The 27,938-nt window shown below is 37.6% G+C and overlaps 2 protein-coding genes across 7 annotated transcripts; one reads left to right on the top strand and one right to left on the bottom strand.

Annotated features, from left to right (window-relative positions):
• The first annotated feature begins 191 nt into the window (after nt 1-191).
• On the top strand, nt 192-9,869 carry tfg (trafficking from ER to golgi regulator). 2 transcript variants are annotated; one of them, XM_056754351.1, is made up of 8 exons: nt 192-346; nt 2,086-2,273; nt 2,370-2,453; nt 4,837-4,983; nt 5,219-5,368; nt 5,478-5,624; nt 8,831-8,914; nt 9,009-9,869. In XM_056754351.1, exons 2-8 carry the CDS (start codon nt 2,090-2,092, stop codon nt 9,347-9,349), a joined length of 1,137 nt encoding a protein of 378 aa, XP_056610329.1. In that variant the 5' UTR covers nt 192-346; nt 2,086-2,089; the 3' UTR covers nt 9,350-9,869. The 2 variants fall into 2 exon arrangements, with proteins under 2 accessions (XP_056610329.1, XP_056610330.1); XM_056754352.1 differs by having other exon boundaries at nt 233-346; nt 2,089-2,273.
• LOC130427186 (target of Nesh-SH3) lies at nt 9,870-27,093 on the bottom strand. 5 transcript variants are annotated; one of them, XM_056754349.1, is made up of 21 exons: nt 26,855-27,093; nt 23,667-23,846; nt 23,119-23,190; nt 22,778-22,910; nt 21,623-21,804; nt 21,084-21,133; nt 20,968-21,004; nt 20,803-20,880; nt 18,623-19,768; nt 17,354-17,494; nt 16,199-16,267; nt 14,745-14,786; nt 14,533-14,652; nt 14,299-14,388; nt 13,907-14,116; nt 13,036-13,141; nt 12,157-12,236; nt 11,299-11,328; nt 11,062-11,220; nt 10,852-10,974; nt 9,870-10,770 (listed from the first exon to the last, which is right to left on the bottom strand). In XM_056754349.1, exons 1-21 carry the CDS (start codon nt 26,955-26,957, stop codon nt 10,655-10,657), a joined length of 3,267 nt encoding a protein of 1,088 aa, XP_056610327.1. In that variant the 5' UTR covers nt 26,958-27,093; the 3' UTR covers nt 9,870-10,654. The 5 variants fall into 5 exon arrangements, with proteins under 5 accessions (XP_056610327.1, XP_056610324.1, XP_056610326.1 ...); XM_056754346.1 differs by having other exon boundaries at nt 18,623-19,771; XM_056754348.1 differs by having other exon boundaries at nt 20,968-21,007.
• Between the last annotated feature and the right edge of the window lie 845 nt (nt 27,094-27,938).

The raw sequence follows: 27,938 nt of genomic DNA on the forward strand, positions 1-27,938 counted from the left end.
TATAAATAAATGATTTCTTTAAAATACACATATATCACCGTGTCATGTTTTATATATAGCTGGCCTTGGCATATGATGACGCCCTCAGAGCAAGGGGTCAGTGTGTGACTATAACATTTAAAGTATTAAAACATTATGCTAACCTTTATATCGTGCTGGTTTATTAAATACACAAGATAGACGTCAAAAGAGATACCAAGCCGGGTTTACACATCGCGCATGCGCGTTTGTGGTTTTGCCACGTACAGGTCGCTGTGAGGCGTTTCCGACTAGTCAGTCAGGCGTCGCTCAGCTCAAGCCCAGGATATACAGGCTGCTGCTGGCATCAGTACCTCCAAACCACCAGGTAAAAGCAATACACTTTTGTTCGTGTAAACATCTAAATACACTTATGTGGTCTCTTAAAAGGGTGCTTTGAAAACGAACCGTTAGCAATTAGCCCGCTGTCAAGCAAGCTAGCTAGCGTTAGCTTAGCCTGTGGGAAACTGGGACAGCCAAAAAGAGCGTTTTGCACAAATGTCAGTGTTTAAAAATCATAAGAAAATGTACTATATATATATTCATGTTTCGTAAAACAAAAGAAATTCTAAAGTCGTTTTAATCTTTCTTTTAGATTCTTGTACATTTTCTATAATTGCACGCCGGTTGTTATGCTAGAGCATTTTTTGACAGGAAGTTGCTGCATCATCTGGTTAATTAGGCCTGGTGGTATGGTTTAGAGAGGATCACTTTTTGGCAGTACTGCTGTACGTCATGATGGTGTGATGGAGAAATGGCCTGGTGCTTTTTTACATCCAACACTTAAACGTTTAGTATTAAACCGATGTTAGCTTCAGGTTTTTTTCTTCCGTTCTAAACAACACTTGAAATTTGACAAGTTAGCAGAAAAAAATGACACTGCAAGACAGCCGCCGTTTTCCAACAACAAGTCCAACCAGAGAAACCTCTCCTGTGCATTCGTCATTATTCCTACACAATACACATGCGATCCTGACAAGCAAAGCAATGGCAAATAATCACATCTTATAACTCGCTCTTTCATTTGATTGACAAGCAGACGTTATAATTTCTATGATGCAGACTACAAGCACACTGCTTATATCACCATACCGGCGTCATGATTACGTTAGTTTTTATTGGTATGGGTTAAATACGTGTCCGTCTCTGTCTACAATGCAATGCAGTTTTAGGTTTAAATGATGGATTAGATTGTCAGAGGAAGGGAGTAAATTCTTCTGATAAGTTTGTCGATGTCTATTCACTCATAGGCTGTGTTTCAACAAGGCCAAAGTCTGTGTTGGGAAGGACTGTAGGTCTGCCAAATCATCTAGTTTCTTATGAACCTTAGACTTTTATTTTATATCCCAGCACCGTACTCTACCGTAGCATATTGCAAATAAACTGAAATCATTATTAGTATGAGGCTTTTTCCACCTATTAAACTGTAAAATTGTGTATAATTTGTAAGTCAAGGTGAACAATTTTCTCATAAAAAATTTAGGTTCTTAACATTTGCTGCTTGCTTGTATTATTCCAGTCATAAGATCCATCTCTAACTAGACTGTGGAACCCTTAGTGTGTGACATAAGTGATTCATGGCCTTGACGTGTTTATATCGACAACAAAAGCAGGAGAGCTAGCTGTAAGATGCTCATTGAGTTACAGCTATCACATTTCATGATTAACTTGTGTGACGTGTGGTCTGGGCAGAGGTTCTGTTTCCAACGGAAGATAATGAATCATTAAGTCTTAGATTATGTGATTGCTTTTTACTTGGATAGGGTGTTATCTCAATCACATGTATGTGTGCATTTTATATTGTTGTCACTGTCGCTGCCTGCCTGCGCTGTAGTGTTTCTGTTGTTGCTAGACTGATGCATCAGATGATGTCAAAAAGTGAATGTGATGGATTAAATAGTGATGAGTTGAGCAGCCTCTTCCTTAATAAACAACTGTGTAGCAGTAGGATTAAGTAGTGATAGATTTTAATTTCAGCGAAATTGTATGTGTATGTTTAATTTGCTTTTGTATTAAAACAATACATACATCTCCTAGCATTAATAGCAAAAACACTTTTTATTTCAGCAGAATGAATGGCCAGCTGGACCTGAGTGGGAAGCTGATCATTAAAGCTCAGCTGGGGGATGATATCCGTCGGATCCCCATTCACAATGAAGACATCACTTACGATGAGCTCCTGCTGATGATGCAGCGTGTCTTCCGTGGGCAGCTACAGAGCACTGATGAGGTCACCATTAAGTATAAGGATGAAGGTCAGTTGTAGACTTCAAAGCATGCATGTTAGAATTAAAAAGACCCGCAAAAAGGTTTGTTATAATTTCTTAATTTATTTGTCTGTTCTCTTACAGATGATGACCATATCACCATCTTTGACAGTTCTGATTTGTCCTTTGCAATCCAGTGCAGTAGAATATTGAAACTCACTCTGTTTGGTAAGAAACAAGAAATGCTGTGAGTTTAGCTCTGTAATGTTTGCATTACGTGAGTTTTTTCTTTTTCGCTTATCTCTCATGACCAGCTAAAAAAGTAAGCATAGTTTCCTACCATAGGATACCAGGAAAGGTTATGAAAGGAATGTAATATTCGAAAAGCACTGTACATGCATCTGAGTTCTGCAAAGTTATTTGCGTAAGTAGTTTAACAGGTTATTCACATATTTTCTTGTAAAAAGTAGTACCACCTTGAAAGGATTTAGACCACTTTAATCTATTAAAACTGCTCATATTTTCTGCTTTTATATTTTTTGCCAATTCAGGTGCCTATTCTAATGCTATTTAAAATTGTATTTAACTGGTAAGATTGAAGTGCTATAAAACACCTGTTATGGGTACAACTCATGCTCAGAGTTAAGGTCATTGAACTTGTGAAGGTTTACATTACCTGTAGGAGGATCATATTCCAAAAACTCTACAGCGGTCATGGTGTCCCTGGACAGAATGACTGAAAAGAGATATAGGACAAAAAGAACTAAGCAGCCCATAGTTATTGCTGTTATGCTCTTGAAGCTTAAGCTTGCTAAAATAAGAGACATATCTAGTTAAGCTTGATTCCACACTGTCTCTTTGTGACCCAGAAAACAGAGTGTGTTGTACTGAGCTTCAACCTTGGGGTTAAAATGGACTCTTGGTTAAGAAGATAATCCCGCATCCGCAACATCAGAACAGATTGTCTAATTGTCTAGAGTAAAGCTCTTTTAATCTTAAAAATAATGAATTTTGTAGTATTTTTTTCCAGCCAGGAGAGGTCATTGTTTTATAGTGGGATATATCAGTTGAGGATTTTAATGTCCAGCAGATGGCATAGGAGAACACATTTTAAGTGAATACTGTGTCTGGATGTGTAGGGTCACTGTACAATCAGTCCACATCTTTCATTATTAGTAATGAATATTTTATATAGGCAATATTTTATATACAATAAAGTTGCCCGGTGTTTTTGAAGAAAATTACTTATGCACACTTTCCAAGCACAACATCTTACCAAAAAAACTTTAAAGAAAAATAGGCCTAGATAAACTACAAACATATTTAAGGTTAATTATCTTGGGTACCTTTGTAAGTTTTAGGAAAATTAACTGATTACAGTCATAAAAATGACCCTAAGAACAGTAGGTCAGAAAAGTTAGTTCTGAGCAAAGGTCTGGCATCATTGTAAGTAGATGCTAGGGCTGACCGCGACTAGATTTTTTTATTTGACTAGTAGTTCATTTAGGCCATTAGTCGACTATTCGCACATGGCATTAACAGACCTTTCAAACCTTTCAATACAAATCAACAGCACAAAAGGCAGGTTTAATCATTTGTATTTATTTTGTTCCAAGTATGTTATTAATCACATGGTGAGCAATGCCGAAAAAGACCACTCAACATGTATTCCAAAGAAGAGAATCGACCACAGTTTCTTTCCCGCTTACGTCACCATCTATGTGATTTACCAGTGTTTGGCTCGTACAAGTACATCTGCACTGCAGCGTAAGAGCCAGTGCTCAGCATGTGCCCATTACTCTTCAAATGTGCCATAAATACTGTGTTTTGGATATTTTGCAAAGTGATTTAACCAGTGGAACCAAACCTAAAGGGTGCAATGTGTCGATGGAAAAGACTCTAGTTATTTAGAATGATTTAAAAGATAATCTAGACATACTAATACATTTCACATGCTGAATAAAGGTATTGCACCAGTTGGTAGCAGTGGGAAACAAAAAATGATTAATTTCGGTGTCTACAATGTGTTTAACTGTTTAAAGGCTTTAAACACCAGAGAGATGACGTCTGATAACAGTATGAAGCCATGCCCTTTTTGTGGAAGAATGGAAATTGAAGGAAGAAATAATGAAATGTGATGTGATTTTCAGGAAGATTTTATGTGCTGGTTTATGGCTGTATTTTGTCACATGCATGTATGCGTCCCAAACGTGTGACTGGCGCCCAGGGGCTGGGGTGAACGCCTTCTAGCGCTTGTGGGATGTCTGAATAGTCTGGAATAGTTCAAGCAGCAGCCGGTCTCAGACATATGGACTTTGGAAAGAACAGTCTGAGGTCAGACACAAAGGCAAAACTCTGGATTACCTCATCGTATGCACTGAGCCGGGTTATTGAAATGATCTTAATTCATTTGGTGACAAAGTCAGAGTAAACAGAATATTCTTCATGATTCATTTTCTAAAGCTAGGTTTGAGAGCTATGTAGAGTGATGTGACAAAAACTGAAAGTGACTGGTACAATAGAACAAAAACTCATGATTAACATGGAGGAGATGTGATTTATAGTCTCTCGGTTAAAGTGTTGTTAAAAAATCACTGTTGTGTGTTTGCAGTGAATGGACAGCCTCGGCCACTGGAGTCGTCTCAGGTGAAGCACCTGCGCCGAGAACTGATCCATTTGAGGAATAAAGTCAACAGCCTTCTGGACAGCCTGGAGCCGCCCTCAGAGTGTGTCCCAGAGAGCACCAATCGAGAAACTGGTATTGACACCTACTCTCCTTGAGTGATTCTAGTGTTCTTCATAGCCAATACTAAATGTAAACCATCTGAAACACATAGATCCAAGTGTTCTTAAGTGTCGCACTAGAAGCTCATTTAGTTTTTGAAAGTAGGTCAACATTAAAGAAACCATTCGGCCCAGAATTTCAAACTTGGTGTCTGGTGATGTGTGGCTAGGCTAAAGTTGTCTTGTTTTGATGTCTGCCTGTGCAACAGAATATGTGACTGAAGCAGTAGATTCAACAATAAGGCAGGCCCCTCCCGTGAGTGCTGCTAGCATGTCAGCGTTTGACCCATTGAAGAACCAGGAGGAGGTCAACAAGAATGTCATCTCAGCATTCGGCCTGTCTGAGGAACATGCCCAAGGTACATGCCCATTTTAGAGCTGGATTCTTTTGAATTACAATGAATTATTGTTATGAAGTTATATCTAGTATAGATGTATAATTATAATGAATTCTCTCCTGTGTTTAAGTTCCAGCTGTAGCCGCCGCTGCCGCTGCAGAGGAGCGTTCTGCTACTCCTGACAGTATTGCTTCTTCATCTTCAGCAGCGCAACCCTCTGCTGGGGCTCCCCCACCTTACTCAGGGGTCCAACAAACTTCCTCCACTACTATGGATGGTAAGTTTGTCATGTGTTAGGGAGGGGAATGTTTTACCATATTTTTTTACGAGTTCTGGAGACTTTTGAAACGAGTACTCTATTAATGGGGGACGGGACATGGCAATGATGTAAAGATCTGATACAAAAATTTATGGTGACAAGATTGAGTAAAAAAGATGATTAAAAATTCACCATCAATGTTTTGCAAATATGTTTAAAGGAAATATCACAGTAAGGCGTCATCTCTTCTGCCCTGTCGCTGCTGCGTCTGAGTGCTTGGGTACAGTGCCCATCCCTACCATGTGTATTGATTGTACCTAATATCTTATCAGCGGGGGTCACCGATGGGCTGTGGTTAGGCAGGAGGGAATAGAATAAAAATCTAAATGGAAAATGTATAGGTTTTAGTAATGAGCCAGTAGTAATGCTGTAGTGGAAAATTTGATTTCTTAGTGAGTTTTCAAGTCCTGCAGTTTGGCAGCAGCGTCACACGTACATGTTCTCAACAATTTTATTTACACAAAAACATTTTTTTTAAACATTGTCGTAGCCATAATCGCAAATTAATACTATTTGGTCCACTTGGTTGGTCCTAAAATTTGGTGCTCAGTTTTAAAGTCAGATTTGTTTTGCATGCATCTCTTCAAGCTGCGCAGTTTTAAAATTTAAAGGGGAGAGCTGTTTAAAATGACAAAATTAAAGATTATATTAGTAAAACCCAATTTGTGGTGTTTGCATTTTGCAAAGTACATAATAGGCTATAAATACCATGATTTGGTTGTTTATTTTGTTCAGGTGGGAAGTAACGAAGTACATTTACTCGAGTACTGTACTCAAGAACACTTATTTGTACTTGGGTGTTACTTTCTCTGTTTACTTTTTGGTGTACTTAACTACATTTGAATGACAAATATCTCACTTTTCATGGCACAAAAAAATATTTCCTTGGCCGAACCTCCCCTCGATCCCATGTTTGGGAGAGACTATTATCAATTGCCTCTAATATGACACAACTGAATCAACTCACCAGGTGTGTTTATTATGGAGACATTCACAACATTTTGGGAGAAGGCAAATTAGTTCAGTTGTGTATACCTTTCCCATATCTGTAAGAGCATGAAACCACCTTGATTATATAGAGCTTCTTACGATTTGTTGAAACCCACAGACATATTGATTTTAAATATATGTCATCTTGTGCACATCCCTCGTGCAGATGTCTTCAAAATGAAGCATGCAAAAGAAAAATGAACATAAGACCAAATGGCAAGTCTTTGTAGTAAATTCAGAGCATAATGTTTTTCTCCCATTGGAGAAAATCCATTGGATTTGTTCAACCCCCACTTTTCTTTCCAAAGAACTTTCATATCATCCCAGTGGACATGAAAACTTGTGCAGGACTGTTTTGGATTTGGCAGGTCATGCAGTTTCGCAGAAGTGTTACACACCTGAAGTCATGCACGTTCTCTCACGCTGACACGAAGTGGCACAGGATGTTTTCTGACGGTTGTGTGTTTGCATTATGAAAGCATCTTGTACGTGTCTTCTGACTGAGGTTCATGGGAAAGCATCCAGCAGAAGATAAATTAACCAGAAATCAAACAGCCTCCAAGGTTTTGTAGTGGGTTCAGTGTAATGTTATTCTGCACTCATCTTTTGGATTTGATCTTCGCAAAGAACATCAGCCCAGATCAAATAAGAAATTGTCCAGAACTGTTCTGTATTTGGCAGGTTGTTCAGATGGTTGCCATGGTTGCAAACTTGTGGAGCTGTGATGCAGAATGACACACACACACTTTTCTTATTAGTTTCTTGGTGCAAAAGACACAAACAGTATGTGGAAAGTGGGGTTGTGTTTGAGGCTGTTAGATTATGGTCCTACATTACTTCCCGCCTTCAGTAAGGAGATGTGATTTACAGATGGTCAACAGACGATCAAGGATCTATTCTTAATGTCCATCTCCGGCTTGTTTGATAGTTTAGTCTTAGTTTGGCTCAAGTAACCATCTTTAGAATATGATCAAGATATTAGTCAGTGCACAGGGATTATTGCCAGATATTTCAGGACTCAACAATAAGGATTTGCCGATTGCCCAGGGCCAGCAACAAAGACCCTTGGGCCAGTGGACAGGTCTGTCACTCGCCCGATCAGCCCAGTGCTGTATCGTTTCGAAAAATTATAATTTGCATGTTTTTAAGCCTAGCCTATTTTAATATTTTCAAGATGCAATAGAGAACTCGATTCGGTTCTCACAGACTGTTTATGATACAGCCGCATCTCAGAAAATACACAAAATACTGTTTAATTCTCTATCATGTCTTCTTACTCTTATAATACAGACATATCCAGAAAAAAATATGCCATGATGCCTATTATTAAGTATCCTTCTTAAGGTCATCTGCTATGTATTAGGTATTAGGTTAACGTAAACAGTTTGGTAACAAAACGAATGTGAGTACATTAGATCTGTAAATATGTAATCATGTACATCAAACAAGAAAAAACAGGCTCAAAAACATTCACTGCTCCAAAATGATTAAATGATAACTTAAGGATGGTTTAATCTAGATTTCATGTACACAGTGAAGACTATACATTTTTTAATTTATGTACCTGATAACTACTGTTAAACAAACCTGAAAAAAAAGATTCTTTTTATGTTTGCTTTATAACATTTAGAAGTGCTTTTGCATGTATCTTGATTACTTATTTGGTTCTTATTTTATCACTTACTGGGTAGTTGTCTTTAACAATATTTGACATTTCTGTGAGTTATGTTAATAGTTTTTATGGTATCGTAAACTTATTTATTTATAATACATAGGTAAAAAAGACAATAATATTTTTATTTATTACTTTTTTGTGCTGGGGCCAGTGAAAATTTTGGCTGGGCCAGTAAACATTTTTTAATCACTTGCCAGACCGGGCCAGTAGTGCTAGCGTTGAGCCCTGTATTTCTACTGAGAGAGAGAGAACAAAAGAGATAGTTCCTGATATTTATTGCCTTGTGGTGTCCCAGCTTTTTCTCCAACGTTTGATGATGAAACTAAGTAACAGTGGGATGTCCTTACTGAAATACAACAGCTGTGCGGGTCCTTAGATGTGCAGGCTTTTTTGGGGAAAAATTCCTTCCATTTTGTTCTTCACACTATGGCTCTTGATCCTTGGGCATAAAATAATATTTTTGTCCTAAACCAATACATGTGTTTTCCGCCTTTAACAGGTCAGATGTATCAGCAGTATCAGGCTCCAGGTGGATACCCTCCACAAGCTGGACCCCAGCAGCAGTATGGGATGCAGTACCCTGGTAATTTTCTTTCAAAACAAAAAGATACCCTATCATAAACCGTTTGCTTTGTATTTGCATATTTGATATATTTGTTATCTACGCTTGTTTCCAGCTGGTTATGCCCCTCAGCCTGCAGCTTCTCAGGCTCCTCCTCCTCAACAACAGTTCCAGAATTACCCCACCCCTACCTCTCAGGCTGCTGGTGCTCCTGGCTCCGCCCCTGGATTTTCGGGTCAATCACAACCTCCTGCTCCCCAAGGACCAACCCAGTACCCACCTGGAGCATTTCCACCTCAAAACTACACATCCCAGCCTGCAGGGGGTTATCAGCCCCGCCCTGGATACACCCCATCGCCTGGTGCAACCCCTCCCCCCGGGGGTGCCAACCCCTATGCCCGAAACCGCCCACCTTATGGCCAGGGCTACACCCAGCCAGGTCCTGGGTATCGGTAAGGGCCCTTTAACATCCCCACAGCACCTGTGGGAGTTCGACCTCGCTAGTTTTCTCTGTCTCCAACACATCAGCCCCCGAATTTCTGTGTTTGACAACCTAATATTGTGTTTGTTTGTGCTTTGGGTGTATGTTGATGAATGTTCGTGAGTGCAGGAATGAGCTAGTGAGATGTTTATGTGTGCGTTTGCACACATGGGAGACCAAACAGCATGGGTGTTGGATAGCTCTGTGTGTGTTGTGTGAGAGAGGACATGTGTCTTGTGTGCATTTTATTTTATCACCGGTCTCCTTGTTGGTGTTATTTTGTCATAAACCACGAGTCTGTCTAAACACTAGAAAATGATCATAATCAAACAAAGTGACGTTTGTTTAGTTTTCTTTAGCCTGCTCTTTTTTTTTTCCCCTTTTCAAATGTCCTGGTTTTTACTAACCCTGACTGGCCTTCTGCAGTAAAGCCTGTCATATCTGTATAAACTGTAACATTGTTTTCAGGAGGTGAATAAAGACTTTGAGACTTAATTGATGAGAAGCTTGTTTATTCACAGAATGATTTTTTATCTGCTGTATGTCAATCTTTTTTATAAAATCTTTTTAATGGTTTGTTTTGCAGAGCAATGATCAAATATACAGAAACATAAGAAATAACCATATCGGATATCATTGACTGAAAACTAGTTTTTAACAGTAGCCACAGAAGAATCATAAAACAGCTGCTTGTGCATTTAAGGGTAAAAGCAGAGTCATTTAACCTTATAAAAACAAAACATTCGATGTAAAACGTTTTATGAAATTTGACATTTTAAAGCTTTTTCTGGAAATGATTAAATGAGTCATTCAACTTCTGTACAAAACAACAGATCCTCCAAACCCATTTGTTCCTTGTATCGATACATAGTATACATACAACATAATTACATAAAAAAGATGGTAATTGACATTATGCCACAGATGGTTTTTAACCTGAAACAATGTAATTTGACCTGGCATATTTAAGAAAATATTTATCCTTCAACATTTTAGTTTTAAGTGGTTGGGTATATTCAACATCATGATAAATAATATACACATTTGCTTTAGCCTTCCAGGGAGCCTGCTACCCATTCTCAAAAACTTTATACTCTTAATAGTAACATTCTTTTCTCTGTATTTTATACGCTGCGTGTGATTATAAATAATTGTATATGTACCTGTTAAAAAGATGCAGTACATACTACATATCTGTACACATTCATTAAGTATGAATAAAACCGGTTCTTTTTGTCCAGATGTTCTTTACTGGTTATGTTTTTCATCTAGTCAGAGTCCTACCACTTTCCAGGAATGGGTATCCCGCACTCATACCAGGCCACGTACTTGATAAGCGAATTTCCTCCGATCTCGCCAAACTGCACAGGCTCTTGACGCACAGCCCGGAAAAAGCCTTGACGGGAGAAGAAAACATTAAATCTATTGTCTTGGTGTAAGACTGTCTGTTTTTGTATGGAAATGCTTCTGATAAAACCTTGTCTGGGTGGTAACTGGTCTGGCGCAAGAGGACCTCCGGTTCGTCCATCCAGGAACGAGTCAACAAACTGACAGTGGTCTTCTCCATTCCCTGCCAGATCTCCTATGCTGTAGAACTTTCCTAGTAAGGAACGTTACGAAACAATGATTTAGTGACCGAAGTTGTCGTAAAAATGCCTGGTGGGTCAATGAAGGGTAAAGTACTGACCTTTGAGAGAGTCACTAAGGTAGATATTGTATCTAAGAGAGTTGCACAACTGGATACCTACAAATTTGCGGTACCAGGTTCGTTTTATGTACTGCCTCCCCTTGCACTCGGAGTATGAGTCCGCCTTGAATGGAAACGATGACCAAATAGCATTTTTACCTGTAGAGCACATTTAAATTGAACACACATTTACAGTAGGACTTTATTATGGATAATAATGAGCACATGAGCACTTACCAGTCGGAATCTCACTCACGCGAGGATCAGCTGCGATACAGAGAAAAACATGTCATTGATAGATGATATCTGTCACAGACCTCATGCCTGTTGGTTTTGATTTCGCTACTGGTGTTCCAAAAACTTGTAGAAAATGTAGTCTTTTCTATTGATTTGATACAACCATTTTTTATGCAGCTACGTAGATTAGGCTATACATCAACTTTAAGTCAGAGATATACTCAAGACTTAAAAAAATTGCTGGACAACATGCGTTAAGACTTATTATAACCAAGTTACTAAATTCCAAAGCCGTCTGTGTTTTCATGATGTACAGTTTTCCAGAGTCTGTGTCAGTGTGCTTGTGGCTTTCATTATTTTTTGGAAACCTGTCCCATTTGGTACTTTCACCTGAATGACTGCAATGCACACAGAGAGGTAAACATATTGAACCTATTATTTTAAGATTAGGCACATTACTCTGCAGCACATTACTTGCTGACAGTAAATGTTTAAATGGTAATTATCCATTCATTTCAAAAACAGTTCATTGCCTATTTCATGGAACTGTGAACTTGATCTTTCATTCGTAAATTACACTGCCTGATTTTATTTTCGCATGAGTGAATTACAACTGTACTGTAGTTCCAGGTGTGTTGACGGTATGCATCACAGTTCAATATCAAGTCCTTCCAAATTTTGATGGCTTCGGCTAAACATTTACTTTTTGTGCATGGAAGAAATCAAACAATACAGGTATATGACAGAACGAACCAGAGACATTTGCCAAAATCTTAATTGAAAATCTGCTAAATTCATAAAACATCTAGAACCGTAGACCATAAAGTAGAGTGAATTTCATATTTCTGCTCTTATTACCTGACTCAGTACTAAAGGTGACCGGGTCACTGGCTGGGCCTGAACCGAGCTCATTCTTTGGTGTCACTTTGAATTCATAGCTGCAAGAGAACAACTTTTCAGATTTAATATTCTGGTGCTTTGATAATCGTGTAGCTCAGCTAGGAATGTGACACTAACACATGTGTTTGACTCCTATAGAATTACAAAATATATTTTTTATTAAGATTTTAGATATGTATTTTTGTGGACGGGTATTAAAGGAGTCATATGAAACGGCTAAAACAAATATCATAGTTTGTTTTAGATGTAATGCAATGTGTATACACGATTTAACATTCAAAACCACTGTATTTTCCACATACCTTGCATGTTTGTATTTCCTCTTTTCCCCGCCTTTTTGAAATGCGGGTGTGCTATGATTGGCCAGTTAAGCATTGTGTAGTGATTGGTCGAATACTGCAAGCGTGTGATGGAAATGTAACGCCTCTTACTGAACCATATTTGGATCATCAGGTTCCAAAGCAATTGTACTGACAGTACTGACTTGCGAATACATTTGGGCGGACTTAAAACAACTCATACCATGAACTGACGTGGATTTGTGGGGTTGTGGTTACACGAGGCGATTCAGGCAGGTCTGGGTGAGTTCGCTTTTAGATAGAATGCATCTTTTGTTCCGACACCTCAATTTTTGCAATTTTACTTGCTAATACATGCATGGGCAACTTATAACACACCAAAGACACAGAAAAACACGTGTTCCCGCCATATGGCTCCTTTAAACCTTATGACCACTTTAAACCTGAAGAGATGTGATTGAATAAAATCAAATTTGATATTATTTAGATTTGAGTGACCAAATGAAAGATTCCCATCATCATGTTTGTGTGTTCATACCTGCTCTCTGGTTTCAGGTTCTCCACTGCTGTATGCGTTTGATTTGTTGTCACAATGGACACCTCCTTTCCATGTGGACCCTTGGTGGTGGATTCAACATCATATTCTTTCAAGACGACACAAAAGAAAACATTTTTTTAATCTTTCATTAATAAAAAATACTCTGTGGCCATTTTAGAAATGCCTCTAGGTAGTTAGTTTCTTTAAAGGTGCTGTGTGTAATTTTTAAGGGCATCTAGCGGTGAAGTTGCAAATTGCAACCAACCGCTCACTCCATCCCTCCCTTTTCGAAGCACCGAGAGAGGATTAAGATGTGGTGACGTTTTCGCTTCTCTCTCGAATGAGATAACGTATTTACGAAACCGTTCTGTAGAGCAGTTCTTCTATTAAGGGCAACAACATTCCATGCAATGAGATCCGTGGTGTATTTAGATAGAAATAGCTCATTCTAAGGTAAGAAAACATAATCATGTAGGCTACGGTGTTTATACACCTATGAACCTATGAAGTTCTGTATATTATTATTATCCCACAAATCTGTCAATAGATCCTCCAAAAAAACGTCACACTGGTTCTTTAAAGTCAACAACATACAAATAGATATTCTAGTGAGTTGAATGACGAAAGACCAAAATCTCCACAGCTGCTTTTCATGATTTTAAGAGGATGTGTCAAATCCGCAATAAAATCTGTCAGCAATTATATCATAAAACTGTATTTTACAGGCTGTTCCAACTGAGGCTCATGTGTGTTCTGGGATTACTTGTCATATCGAGCAATGCAATGACACTTTTTCAGTTTCCTACGTGTTATTACTTTCCTCTTTTTATATTATACGCCAGTAATCACAGCAATAAAACGCTCCATCTACCTTTGGTCTCATTGTCAGTTTTTTCCCAGTCAATGATAACAAAAGAGGGGCATCCCTCCACCGTTACCACAGTAACATTGGAAGGAGGAGTCTTGGGTGGGCCGGTGACATTCGAGTATCCCACTTCCTCATCAGGGAAGTAGCTGAGAGAGTGTGTGACGGAGCAAGGCTCCTCCGGACGTTTGTCGATTTTATAGATCACATGAGGAGCTGCAAAGAGAATCAGAGGCCCAATAGTCATGTGATCTCCCTATGACATAGCCAATCACAAATTACGTTCTTAAAAAAACTATGATTTATAAAACAACCCTGTAAATTCAGATCAAAGTTCTGACATCATGTTTCAAAGTGAAGTTAGTGTAGTATTGAAATAATTTTGCTGGAGTTCTTACCTATAAAGCGTTTTCTTCCCATTGCATCTATCTCAGAGACAGGATGAGGACTGAACACTGAGGAGTTATCACCTGTGTCAAAACGACTCCCTAAAATTCAAAGACAGAAACGTCAATACTCTTTCGAAAATGTTTCCATCGCAATACTTTTAAGTGACCCTCTAGCGTCTCGACTTTAATGCAGTTCGCTATAAATACTGTAAATCTTCAAATCACATGGACATTTGTGCATACCATTTAAAGTCAATTGCAATGGTTTCAGTGGTGTCTCCTGATAGGCTGGTCTCTCAGTAGTGGGTGGAGCTAAAGGTTTCAGTGGAACTGGTTCCATCTGCTTCAGATTAATAACATTTTCTAAAGGAGAACAGGAAAATAATTAAGTTAAGATTCCGTGGAATGCGCCCTCATTGTTTGGTCAGTCTCATTGTGTAACATAGTGTCCTCACCCTTTTCTTTACTCTCTGACACCTGGTTCGTCTTTGTCTTCCCTGCAAAAGAGAAGGGCATGTTAGTGGAAGATCCTCCTAAATCAAACTTTTGGTTAAGCATAAAGATCCAGTTTGCACGGCCATTAACATGAAGTGAAACCACAAACAAAACTCTGCAGTGACTTTTTGACACTGTGTTCTTTTTCGTTTCATATATTTCCTTTTAAAATCCCAGATGCCTCAATGGGGCTAACACGCATCATGACTATACAAGGCCAATAACACGTAGAACAGAAGTGAAAGCAAAGCTCTGCACAACATTCACATGGATGAAATTACAAAAACACTGCATGTGAGGCCAACGTCTGCACAGTCAGTGTACTGCGTGAGCCAAATGGGATGATATAATGTTGGCCAAACTGTCAGGACTGTAAGTTATCCGAGATGGGCTCTGAGGGACCAACGCTTTGATGGAGTGCGGAACGACATGATCATAATGCTGGGTACTCAGTCAAAATAGCAGGATAGGACAATATGTATCGGAGCGCACCAATAAATCAATCCCTAACATAATTACTCCCAACATCGCGACTCTCCGAAGGCACATTATTCCAATATGCAATTTCCAAAATATTTCAATTCCCTCATTTTTACCAGGCACTCAATTTAGGATGAATAGAAGGTTTTCAAGAGAAGTTGGAGAACCATTTTACATTTTCTTTTTAGTCCATCAAGTAATCGCACGTCTGCCAGATGTTTTGACAAAAGTAAACCTAATAAAAGTCTCAATGGATGAGAGATCGAGTGAGGTCAGAAGGATTTGGCTCTTTATTGTATAGTTTTAATGTTGTCATTGTTTGGGGCAGAGTGATGGAGGCGGCGAGCGAGGGAGAGAATATAAAGAGGGTTCTCATCATTGCTTCGCTTGATTTTATCAATGACTGACTTGTCATGACTTTAAGCCCTTAAAATCCACTTTGACATGAACAGCACATAAATATTTTATTTGGACTAGAATAATCGTAAAATACAGCTGCAAGGGAATCGGCTTTTCTACCAAACAGGGACATACTGTATATCTCTAGCATAATGTTAAAACTGTATCCAAGCAATTGGATTCACAGCTCTTTAGGAAAGGACAACATAACTGCTCTATAAACTCAAGCATAAAAACACCATCAAGGTTACAACTTATTTTCTTTGACTTTCAAATTATATGGACTGTGACGGATGTGGCCACCTTACAAGATGAAACTAATCCCAGATTGCAAAGATAAATAATGTTGAATCAATGCGAGGAGTTGCATTTGTCCAACAGTTCTGAGATTGAAAAAACAATGCTTACATTGGACAGACAGGACAGCAGTGCAGATTTTTACTTATCTAATCAGTTACTGGAAACATTTCAACAACAAATTAATAGCAGATTTTTGAGAACCTAACATCTCTATTTAAAGGTGAGATTCATTTACCACGATTCTTTCTGGGTTCCTTCCGAGGTTTGGTCCCTTGAAGGCCTATAATTCGCTCACCGCTGGGTACTGTCAGAAAACAAATGGCTATTAAGGCAAAACCATTTCAAATGACTATTGAAATCCAGCCAAACCACATGTGAACATTCAAAGGGCATAACAACAATACTGTAGAAATACTGATGTTTAAAATGTCCTAAAAACATTTGTACTTGATAATATTTGATCAGGAATCAGATGTGAAAGGAAGAAGATGGACTTAAATGAGAAAAACGTTAAATTGAAGAGTTTCAGTTGAAAAACAGCTTTCCTGTAGCTCAGTGTTAAGAGCATTGCGTTAACAATGCAAGGTTGTGGGTTCGATCCCAGGGGATTGCAAATACCTATGTAAAATGTATAGGATAAAGCAATGTAAATCGCTCTGGATAAAAGTGTCTGCCAAATGCCTAAATGTAAATAATAAATGTCAAAGGGGTGATCAGCTGTTGTGCAGAATTAAATGGCAGCGTGCGGAAGAAAATGATGAGAAACAGACGTCTGGGAGAGGGATTGTGTGTCTTTTCCCTGTAGATAACACATGAATCATGTCAACAGCTCCTGAGAGCTCCTAAAAGAATTCAATACAAAACCCACCCAAAAAAAGCTTGTGAAATAAACAGTGACCCAAATACTTCTTTATAATAAACTTATGTACGAAGTCCAAATTAAACTGTTTTCCATGCCTATAAATAGCGGTAAATTGAATGTTTAGCTATTGCTTTTATATACATTATTTGGTTTTCTTTCAGTTTTTAGCTATTTACAACATTTAGGATGTTTGCAGAAAACATCACATCGCCATTCATTGGTCGGTTTTTTATATTTTGATTTTGTTGGCTCGGCACCAGGAACGCATCATCACATGATGTTATAAGGTTAATATGATGGTCAAGTTTTCTCTAAGGTAGGTAAGGTAACTGTTTACTTCATTTATGTCAGACAGGAAAGAAAAATACTTGTTCAGCTTGTCTTAAACGGTTTTACTTATTTGAGAGATAGAAAATAAATGAACAAACAAATTTGTGATATGAAATAATAAAGGAAAAGCAATGATAGTTTAATGTCTCACTTAAAAGAAAGTGTTTGTGTAAGTGTAAGACTGCAAAGTTTGTATACCCCTTTTCCTGTTCAAAGTGGGATTTTGGTGCATTGAGGTATTTGTAGGCAGAGATACACGGCCGTTCGGCCTCAGTCTGTTTGTCACATTTCGCACCAAGGGTCGGGACACAGAAGAAGAGTTGCGGAAGACACCTCTGCCTAAATAAACCAAAACACAGTCAGCCATGGAGAAAAGAATTTGATAGAGGGTTAAAGGCTTAATTAGCCTAAAATCTGCTTAAATCCAGTTTAAAGCGGTAGCTGTGGAACACAGTAGCTGGTCCTTTATGAAAAGAAAATAAACTGTAAGTCGCTTTGGATAAAAGCGTCTGCCAAATGACTAAACGTAAACGTATAAACGTAAACGTAAACGAAAAAAATATGTTTTCCTATGTTTAACTCATTTAATATATAATTCAAAATATACAGAATAATGCATTGTAAATATAATACACAATACATATTGAAAAGTGTTTCGTAAGAGGTTTCTAGCAGGTTTAAAGGAATAGGTCACCTTGAAAATTACATTTCTGTCATCATTTCAAACACAAAAGAAGATATTTGTAAAAATGTTGGTAACAGAAAACCCTTGGTCCCCATTGACTTGCACTGATTTGTCCAACCAATAAAAGTCATTGGGGACCAAAGTTTTTTTTTTGACATTTTTCAAAATATGAAAATATTTTGTTATTTGCAGTAGAGACAAAATCACACAGGTTTAAAATGACAACAGGGTGAGTAAATGATGAAAGATTTTTTTATTTTGAAGGTGAACTTTTTCTAGGTTGTCTGTCCTGGCACAAGCAACTAGGCTCTCTTATACGTCTAAAAACTAACTGGCTGTTCCTTATTGTAAAAAGTAGCTTTTGTAGTTGTATTGTATTTATTGTAAAAAGTAGCTGCGCGTTCCAGAATACAACTACCAGTTTAAGATAGATTTTCCAACAGTAACCTCATCAGAGACAGAGGCCAACAGATCTAAAAGAGAAGGTGCAGGACATACAGTAGTGTACGATGCATCAAGACAGTGACAAAAGTGGATATTAATGGTGACTGAAACAGTCGGTGAGGTAAATGCATGGCATGGTGCTGGTGGATGATGGTTTAAAGACGACTGTGGGGCGATGGCACGTTGCAGGATGACATTTGAAAGTGATGGTGATACTTGGTGACATTCCAGCCTTGAAACGTGATGTTGATGTTTATTTTGTACGATGAGGGTTTATGGGGTTAACACGGAGAGGTGACAAACAGCATAGCCTAGAGATTAAAAAGTAACATCATTACCCAGGTTTCTACTGTCCACCTCATTTGGCACTGGTGAATCCTGATTATCATCAGATTTGGCGAAAGGCATTGACCTTGTAGGCATCAGTTCCAGGTTTCTGGAGGTACCTGGTAACTGTTCTTTATGGTTAGGTGGTAGATTTGCAAACTGGGATTCAGTTTTGGAGAAGTGTTTGGCAGTTTTAGAAATATTTGGGTAGTGTTTAGTAGTTAGGGTAGAATTCGTGTTGTGTTTAGAAGTGCTGGAACTCTGTGTCGTGGTGCTGGGACTATGGGGCTGGTACCATAAGATGGTGGGTGGTTGTATGGGGGGTAAAGTTGATTCTTGTTCTTTATTTGTGTGATGAGGAAATGTAGAAAATTCTTTAGAAATGAATGACTTGGTACTAAAAATAGAATGTTTGTTAGTATCGGTTGTCTGCACTGATACTACGTCATCCTGCTTGGATGCTAGAGTAGTGTGTGGTGACAAAAATTTACTTGATAAAGAATAGCCATTGGTGGACATATATGTGTGTGTTGTTGGCGATTTGGTGTTCGGCTTCTGTTCAAAGAGTGTTATTGTGCTAGACGGATAGAAATAGGTGGTTCTGTGGAAGTAATAAGAGTCAGTGGTTTGTTGTTTGAACGTGCCTCGTGGACGAGGGACTGGACTCAATCGTTGCAGTTTGGTACTGGGCTGAATTTCTCCCGTGTGGCGATTGTCCGGAGTAATGGTGTCTTGTTCCTTAGGAGGGGTGGGGTGCTCCTGGACAGTGCTTTGAGGAGGTGGTGCATTTGTTTGTGTTGGAATGGGGTTGGATGTTGTTTTACTGAGTTGCTGTTGAACTGTGATCAGTTGTTGCTTGGTTGTATATTGATCTTCGGTTGAAACCTGTGTGTTTGTTTGTGAATGGGTTGTGCTGTGAAATGTGCTGGTTTGTGGTTGGATAAAACTAGGTTGACGGGTTGTCAGTGGTTGTTGTGGAGTTACACTTTTATCTGGAACTGATTTGGTTGTACTGGGTTGACTGGTGGACTTTTTATGCTGCACTGTGCTTGTGGTCTTTGTTGTGGGAAGGAGAATAGGTGCCTGAGGGAATGCAGGGGGCTGTGTGGAGGGGATCAGATCTTCGGCAGAGATTAAAGCTGTTGTGACTTCCTCTGCTTCTGTGAAGAAAATTGAAAATAGAAAACAGAGGACATATGCTTTTGGTATCATAGACATTCAGTGACACAGCTGGAGTATAAAACGGAAAAAGTGGGACATTCATTTCCATTCGGTCATGGTGAGAGATGGTATGAAAATTTCTTGTCACATGAATCAAAGAGAGATTTTTATCTCAATAAAATACAGATTTCAGCATCTATTTATTTTGAATTTAATTAATTTAGAAGAATGATGATTAATCATTGGTTGATTTCACCATTTAGATTAAATCCCTTATGTTAGAGTCATAATTCGATTTTTGATTTTTTTGAGTTGCTTCATGCCAAGACTCAACTCAACTCAACTCAACTTTATTTATATAGCGCTTTTTACAATTTTCATTGTTACAAAGCAGCTGTACATGAGACACATTTAATACAAGTATGAATTCTAAAGCAGCCCCCCCGGCCAGGCAGATAGTGCAAAACAATATGCAAACGGTGGTGAGGAACCCAAAACTCCCATTGAGAAAAAAAACCTCAGGGGAACCCAGGCCCAACCAGGGGAGTAAAAGACAATAAAAATAAAGAGTGAGACGATGTCAACACAGTTTTTCCAGTTTGACAGTGCGCCTCTTGGAAAGTTATCTACATATGGAATTTCAATACACAACAAGAACATTCATTTGGAATTTATCCTGAAAACTTCAGTGGCAGGGGACCTTTAAACATAGAAAGCTGAAGAAAAACATATGGCTCACTGTGCAGGATCAGGGATGTATTATTGAGAAATTAATAAAGGAAAAACAGGTGCACATAATTGTTGAAAAAGAAGCCAAAACAACTGACATGCTACACAGTGAGGTCATATGGAAACAATGTACTGTAGCAAACTACTGCTTGAACCTCCATTTTGTTTAACATGCTATTTGAAAGAAAATATTACTCTACAGTTCATACTGTGCAGTATGTAGTAAGCAGTACAGTATGCTTAAATTCAATTTCCCTTGTGTTATATTATGCTTGAATTCAAAGAAAAGGTGTGGGGTTACCTGAAGTTATCAAGGGATCTGGTGGAACAATTTGTCTGATGAGGGGAGCTGGTTTGACCTGGGTGATGTTCTTCAAGACTGGGAAGTGGCAGGAAAAGGCATAATATACTACATATACATTACTAATATCACTGGCTGTGTTCAGGAAGAAAACAACGGTATTACCTGGTACTGCTGGGAAGGATAATGGTTGATCTGGCTTCTGCTTTGAAAAGAACATACAAGATTAGAGAGAGAGACAGAACAGAACATGTCTCACTGGCCACAGCTACAGAACTCACCTTAGTCCTTGCTTGATTCAGTTCTTTGAACGGTTCATCAATTATTTGATCTATAAGTAAATAAAACTTTGGTTAAACAAAAAACCTGTGTAGTGTGTAATGTTGTGTCAAATACAGCACTGCTCACACTAGTCGTTCAGTAGGAGCATAAAACTGTAAAAAATGAATGTTGATAGCAGTGGCCAGTTATAGGCTGGAAAAAAACTTTTATCAAAATCGTTGTCTTTTGACTGCAGATTTTGGTATTTTAACAAGCTATTGGGTATTTGGGATCAAGACATAGTTAAAATCTCTATTGAAACTCTTAAGAATGTTACAGTAGATTCTTGAGAAGATATGACGAGACATGTCTTGTGGAAATCTTTGCCAAAGCTGTCCATATATTATTAAACCAAAATAATAAGATGAGACAAGATAAGATAAGATAAGATAAGATAAGACAGGAGAAGATAAGATAAGATGATGTGATGAGAATTGAATGGAATTAAAAAATAGATCAGACAACACCATTTTGAAACAGGATTTGTGATGGGACACACCAGCTGTGTTATGGATAATTGGTGGGCTCCAGTCTCCACTTTTGGTTTCAGTGTCTGCTCGGACCTCAAACTCATACAGAGCATCTGGTTTAAGGTGGTCTATGACCGTGCTGGTGGTTGGACAGGTTTGGTAGTTCCAGTTATTGCTGGGTTCCTTCTCCCTGTAGCGCACTGTGAAATGTCTGAGTGGAGACAAAAGAAAAACAGAATTCTGATGGAAACGCCAGTGCAAGAATGCTGCAAAATAATAACATTAAAGTTTTAAGTAAGATTAGGATTTAACTTTGCATTAGGCATTTGTAAAATTATTGTTTCATTTATGCAACTTGTTAATGTTAATCTAATTATGCAAATTTTCCAAGCAATCGCCTACACGCACGCACAACAATAAACACATGTAAAAGCATCCTGAAGGAGAGAACCAAGCATAATTCATAATGGATTGGGGCCTGTAAGCAACCACCCAAAACACCCTGAATTCACCAAATCCATAACCAATAAGGATCCAGGCTGTTTTGTTTTTCCAGTTTTTGCCAGTGTCTCTGGCAAGAGGTTTTATAGAGTAGAAGGATCACGTTGTTTGTTTAATAGAGGGCTGAGGTTAAGCTTTCCAATAGCCTTTCCAATGTGTTTGTATGAGCAAATGTCCCCATGCAGTGACCAACATTTTAGGAACAAGCCAACAGTCCTCATAAAAATAACAGATGAAATCAAAAAGCAAATAATGTTTTAATAAACACATAAAAAGCTTAGTGTGAAGGTTTCTTAAGGGGCTGTGATTGGGTTCAAAAATATGATGCTCTTGGCATAAAAAAGTTAGAAAGTCCCAGCCATAATGCGATGTGCAGTAGTACATGTGCAAGATGTACTATGTTTTTTTTTTAAACATCTGCTTATTTTATGACTGTGTTTTGCATTAACTTTTCCTCGGTTTTTACTCTGTATATTGTTAAAAGCCGGTTGTCCTTCACTGTGGTTTATCAGGGTATCTGTTTCTTGTTCTCGGGACTCTGTATCTGAACATGTTACTGCAACTGCTGTGGGTCTCTTATTGTCAGTAAAATAAATTAACATTTCACAGAAGGTCAACGACGAACTGATCAAACCAAAATGCCCAATTCAATGACATGTACATACACACAGTTAAACACATACCCATCTTCAACACAATCTTCCACAATGGAATCCGTGAAGGGGGTTGTCAGTAGAGTCCCCCAAGACAGAAGCACCGAAGAGTCTGTTACCGAGCCGATCACAATGTGTAATGGTTTCTCTAGATCCACTTTTCCTAGAGGTCAGAGTTGAGAAATCCCCTAAAATGCATTATACTCTATACAGGCCAAAGACAAATTTGAACATGAAAAGTATGTCTGTGGAACAATTCTTAGACATCATCTTCAAATGTTACTTAAAGGTTTAATCATTATAAGGTCACTGTATGTTTTTTAATTACATCATTTCATTTTTTATCGAAGTGGTGGTGTAGTGTTGCTCACCTGCACACTGTTTTCTAACGGGTTCATCGTCATTCGCTGACCGCACCGCAATCAGATATTTGGGTTCAGCATCTAAACAGCAAAAGGGATAATGATTTTAATACATTACGAACTTTAGGACACTCTACACTTTAAAACTTTGCTGTAATTTCGCAGCAGGTTTGCCAGTAACTTAATGTAGATTTAATGTACAATTTTGTTTTAAGCATAAAGTTTCCTAGTTGAATTTCTTTCATAAAACAACACTAAATATCTTGGGTCACTTTTCTCGTTATGTTAATGAATCATAATTTAAGAAGTTATAAATACTTTTACAGAAAACAAGAGAATAATGCTAAGGATGAATGTCATTTTTGCAGTGTTGCTGTGCTAATGCCATAGTCTCTTCTAGCTCATTTTGAAGTGCTTCAATTTTGATTAAAGTAATTGAAAACAGTACTAATTAGGAAAGTACAGTAAGTACTAATTAAATCTACAGTAAGTTACCGGCAAACCTGCTACAAAAATTACAGCAAAGTTTTACAGTGTAGAAAAGATCACGTCTATACCTCTCTCAGTTTCAAAGGGTTGTTCATCTTCAGGTAGTTGGATCAATTGTTTGGAGAACATACTGCTGCCATATCCAAGGATGTATCCCTCCAATCTGCTGTTCACACGAGGTTGCAAGAACTTGAATGTGATGGTGTCTCCAAAAGCACTGATACGCACCCTCATGTTTTGTCCCTGCCCTAGGACAACACACACACACAATGTGTTTTATGTAATACTCTAAACCTAACCATTTACATTATCTCGGTTGACAGTTTAACCCAAAGCAATTCAGTGCATTTAAGCATAAGATAATACATTACAATATGCAGTCCTTGGAAAATGCATGCACCTTTGCTTTGTTAAAACCATATTCAAACCTATTGACATCATTAGATGCAAATCACAAAGATTTGGTCAATTGGTAAGCCTTTTAAATAAATATTTGTTTAAGCACATTATTTTGATGCACCCACTATAGATAGTCTGCTAACTATAAGTTACTTTTCAACTACATACTGTATCTTCGTACTTTCATTAATGCAGCATCTATCTATAGGGGGACCATTATAATAAAGTGCTACCCATGTTTTACTATATACCTCACAGGTTAGCCAAACCTGTATTCACACACTAACAGAGAAGAGATGTCATGTACAGTTCAAGCTTTCACATTCGATAATGACTTAAGCTAGAACTATTACCAGATTGCCAATGTGATCTGTATCTTGAAGGATTTTGCCAAGAGATTCAAAATGATATTCTGATGTCACATTTTCTCTTTCAAAAAAGCTAAACATTTACATTTACACTCCATGTAATCGTGTGTATCTATGCGCCTGTCAGCGAGCTGCCTCCCACTCAATGATTTAATACGGTTCTTATTATTACCTTTTTCGCTAACTATGACAACAAAACACAAACACGTGAAAGAAGCCCAGCGCGAGTGGTTTGTTTCTTGTAAATGGTGTGTTTGGCCCTTCTAAAGAATAACTCAGAAACAGTGTCCTGTGCCAGAATAAGTTGTTACCGCTCTGAGGGAAACCCCTGGCATTGAACACAGAGCTCTACAGCACACAAACAGCCTCTTTCTTACATCAGTTGCTCTCTGTGTCATTCCCTCAGGGGTCTGCAGATAAACTGCCGCGCTGAAGACATATGTCAGAGATCATCTGGGGATATGTGACTCCAGGTCACAATGTGGGAAAACATGCATTTTGTTGTTGCACGCGTGCGTTTAAAGAAAGACCACATAGGATCTGAACTTGGAGGACAAGAAAATCACAAATTGGATCATTTATCTTCATTACATCAATTGTGATTTAATCAGAAGCAAATGGAGACATCTCATGTTTCTTAGATTTTTCTCTTAAGAGAAAGCTCCAGTAACATATTTGTTTCTCTTTTCGTGGGGTTTCAAAAATGATCTCAGCAATATTCCAATAAACTTGAATTGCCAAGAACACTAAATATGTAATCAAAACCAAATCTGAGATGTCATCATTATTAATATTAATATGTTTTGTGCATATCAATAACTGTCACATGTGTTTCTCTTAATTATTTCTACTAGATCTTTTGAGAATTCAAGTGAATGTAAAATGCAATACACTACTCGGTTTATGTGACATGCTGATGTACATGAGGACTACCATCATTCGACTGCTGAAAGGTCAGGTTCACCAGTATTTCATCTGATTCCTGACACTTATCCTAATTTCACTTTAAATCCTAAAAACATCTTTATAAATACAATCAGTGTTAGCTGGGATTTAATTGTTGTTGTTAAATATTGGCAGGATTTTAAAAATCACGCATTACTCACAACAGGATTCTTATTCAATGAGTTATTTCCTGTGTGACTTCTGTGATGTCAGCCGAACAGGAAAGTCATTACAGGTGAATGAAACATAACATATTCTTCAAAGAAAGTGTGTACAACACATGACTGTGATGACTGGAAAACACAAGGATGTCTATGGCAACGGGAAATATGGACATAATCGAACTGGTCATGTAACAGAGGAATAGCCTGGAGAAAATTAGTCAAGGGAAGATATTTATACAGCGTCATAGCATCTAACATATTTAATGTTCTATTCAGAATATTATAGGCTTTATATCCGTTAACAGAACTTTTAATAGTCGATTATCAGTTCTGTTCTTAAAACACAGTAAAAAAACTAATCCAGTCACTGGAACATTGAACAGGGTGTGAAGTCATTTTAGATATAACACATAAAAAGTACTCTCAAAGTAAATTAAAATAGTCCAGATCCAACATCTGGCAAACATCCACGCAAAGAATTACAGGCACTCCATTAATTCATTATAAATACAGTATCCTCACAGATTTTTGGCAAACAGCAAACACAAATCAGCGCCTGCTATTACCTTGATATAAGCTTGGACGAATCAAGACAAAACACACACACAAACATTTATTTTTTTGCAGAATGCACAATTGACATCTAATGGAAGTTTTATTAATTTTTGATTCTGCCTCATTGTGAAAACACAGCTGATGCCATTTTGGTGGGATTTGCTGTTTTCTACTGTACATAAAATCATCCTACAAAATATACATAGAAAAATTTTAATATAAAGAACGTTGGGTAAAATATAACTTTGATATCTTTAAAAATGAGTAAGGCAATGTCAAACATTTAAATTGTATTCAAATTAATGGTTGAAATTAAACTTTCATTCATTTTATCTCATAGATTATGAAATTTTACTGGATTTCAAAGTCAGGGTCATCATTTTTGTTGATTATGAACATGATTTTTGGTGCTCTCTCAAAAAATGGTCATAATTATAGAAAATTATTGCACGATTTACTCCAAAAAAGAAAGCAAGAAATAGAAAACAGAAATATTGACAACAGCTGAGCTTGCATCCTCTAACAAGAACCACGCATACAAGACTTATGACTTCAATGAGATCACATTACAACAGGCACATGCTTTGACATATTTCCATGCATTTCATATCATACATTTGTTTTGTCAATCAATAACCATAGTTGTGCATTTAAACATTCTTTTTTTGTTTTTACAGATAAAACCAAAAAGTGTATAATAAACTAATAAATAAATATATGATATATTCATAAAATATAAGATTCTATATTATAATACATGAATTATTCATACATATCACTAAATATTTATGATCCTGGAACTTGTCAGAATCAAGCGCCTTTTACCTTTTGTTGCAGAAATCAGTCTCAGCAGCAAGAGGAAGAGAAAGACTTTCATGTTGTCCTTTTTTTCAGAGAAAAGCCAATACAAAGTTCCAATAGTCCACATAAAACTCCTCTCTAAACGTATTCAGTTAAAATCATATGTTCTCTTCTCGTCCTTTTAAATGACTCTAGAGAAGTTCATGTCAACCCAAAGAGTACGTGAGAGAAAGTGCGTTGGTATGTTTGAAAATACTTCTGTTGATGTGAATGTGAGAGATTTTGACTGCACCATCTATACTGGATTATTAACAGGAGGGAGGGACCCTATGATGTCACACTGTTATTGTTAAACTTTAAGTTTATCTCTCATCCTCTCTCTCTCTCTCTCTCTCCCTCATTCAATGTCTGACATGTCAGCAATCTCTGTTTTCCTTCTTAATCGGTTTATATATTTTTAATTTTTAGCTTGTGAGATCACCTATTCCAAAAACCCATTCGGTTTCTGAAATAAATCATAAGCAGAAAATCAAAATATGTGTTGTTCTCTTTTTTTGTTTAAAGGGTCAAATGTGCTCTATAACTTTTATTTAACTTTCATTTATCAAATGAAAACATGTCACGGTCACGCCATATGTGGATTTTGAGGTACAGCTGAAATTCCCCCAAATGTTTGAATTCTGAGTGAAAAACTACAAAGAAAAGATTGAGCATGTGCAAATATTTGCCATTTTATGGATCATTCGGAGTGCTCTGTCACTTCAGAGTTCATAAAATCAATTTACAGTAAGGTTGTAACATAACATTAACTAAGAATGAAGGATTTAATTTATTAGTCCTCGTTAATGTTAGTTAATGTCAGTACAGTTGTTTATGTTAGTTCATGGTGCATTAACTAATGTTAACACTAACAGACAGTACATTTGGTTTTAATGCAACACTATGTAACTTTTGCTCAGGGTTCCCCATATGGTTGAAAAGCGCAATTGTCTGTCACCAGTGTTGTAAATTATGTTACTGTATAAGCTTCCCAGTGGGCAGTGCACTATAAGTTGTTAAGTTGTTTCTTAAAATCTAAAGTATTTTCGATCTAAAATCTTTTGCATTT

The sequence above is a fragment of the Triplophysa dalaica genome, chromosome 8 (assembly GCF_015846415.1).
Source record: "Triplophysa dalaica isolate WHDGS20190420 chromosome 8, ASM1584641v1, whole genome shotgun sequence".
Taxonomy (NCBI): domain Eukaryota; kingdom Metazoa; phylum Chordata; class Actinopteri; order Cypriniformes; family Nemacheilidae; genus Triplophysa; species Triplophysa dalaica.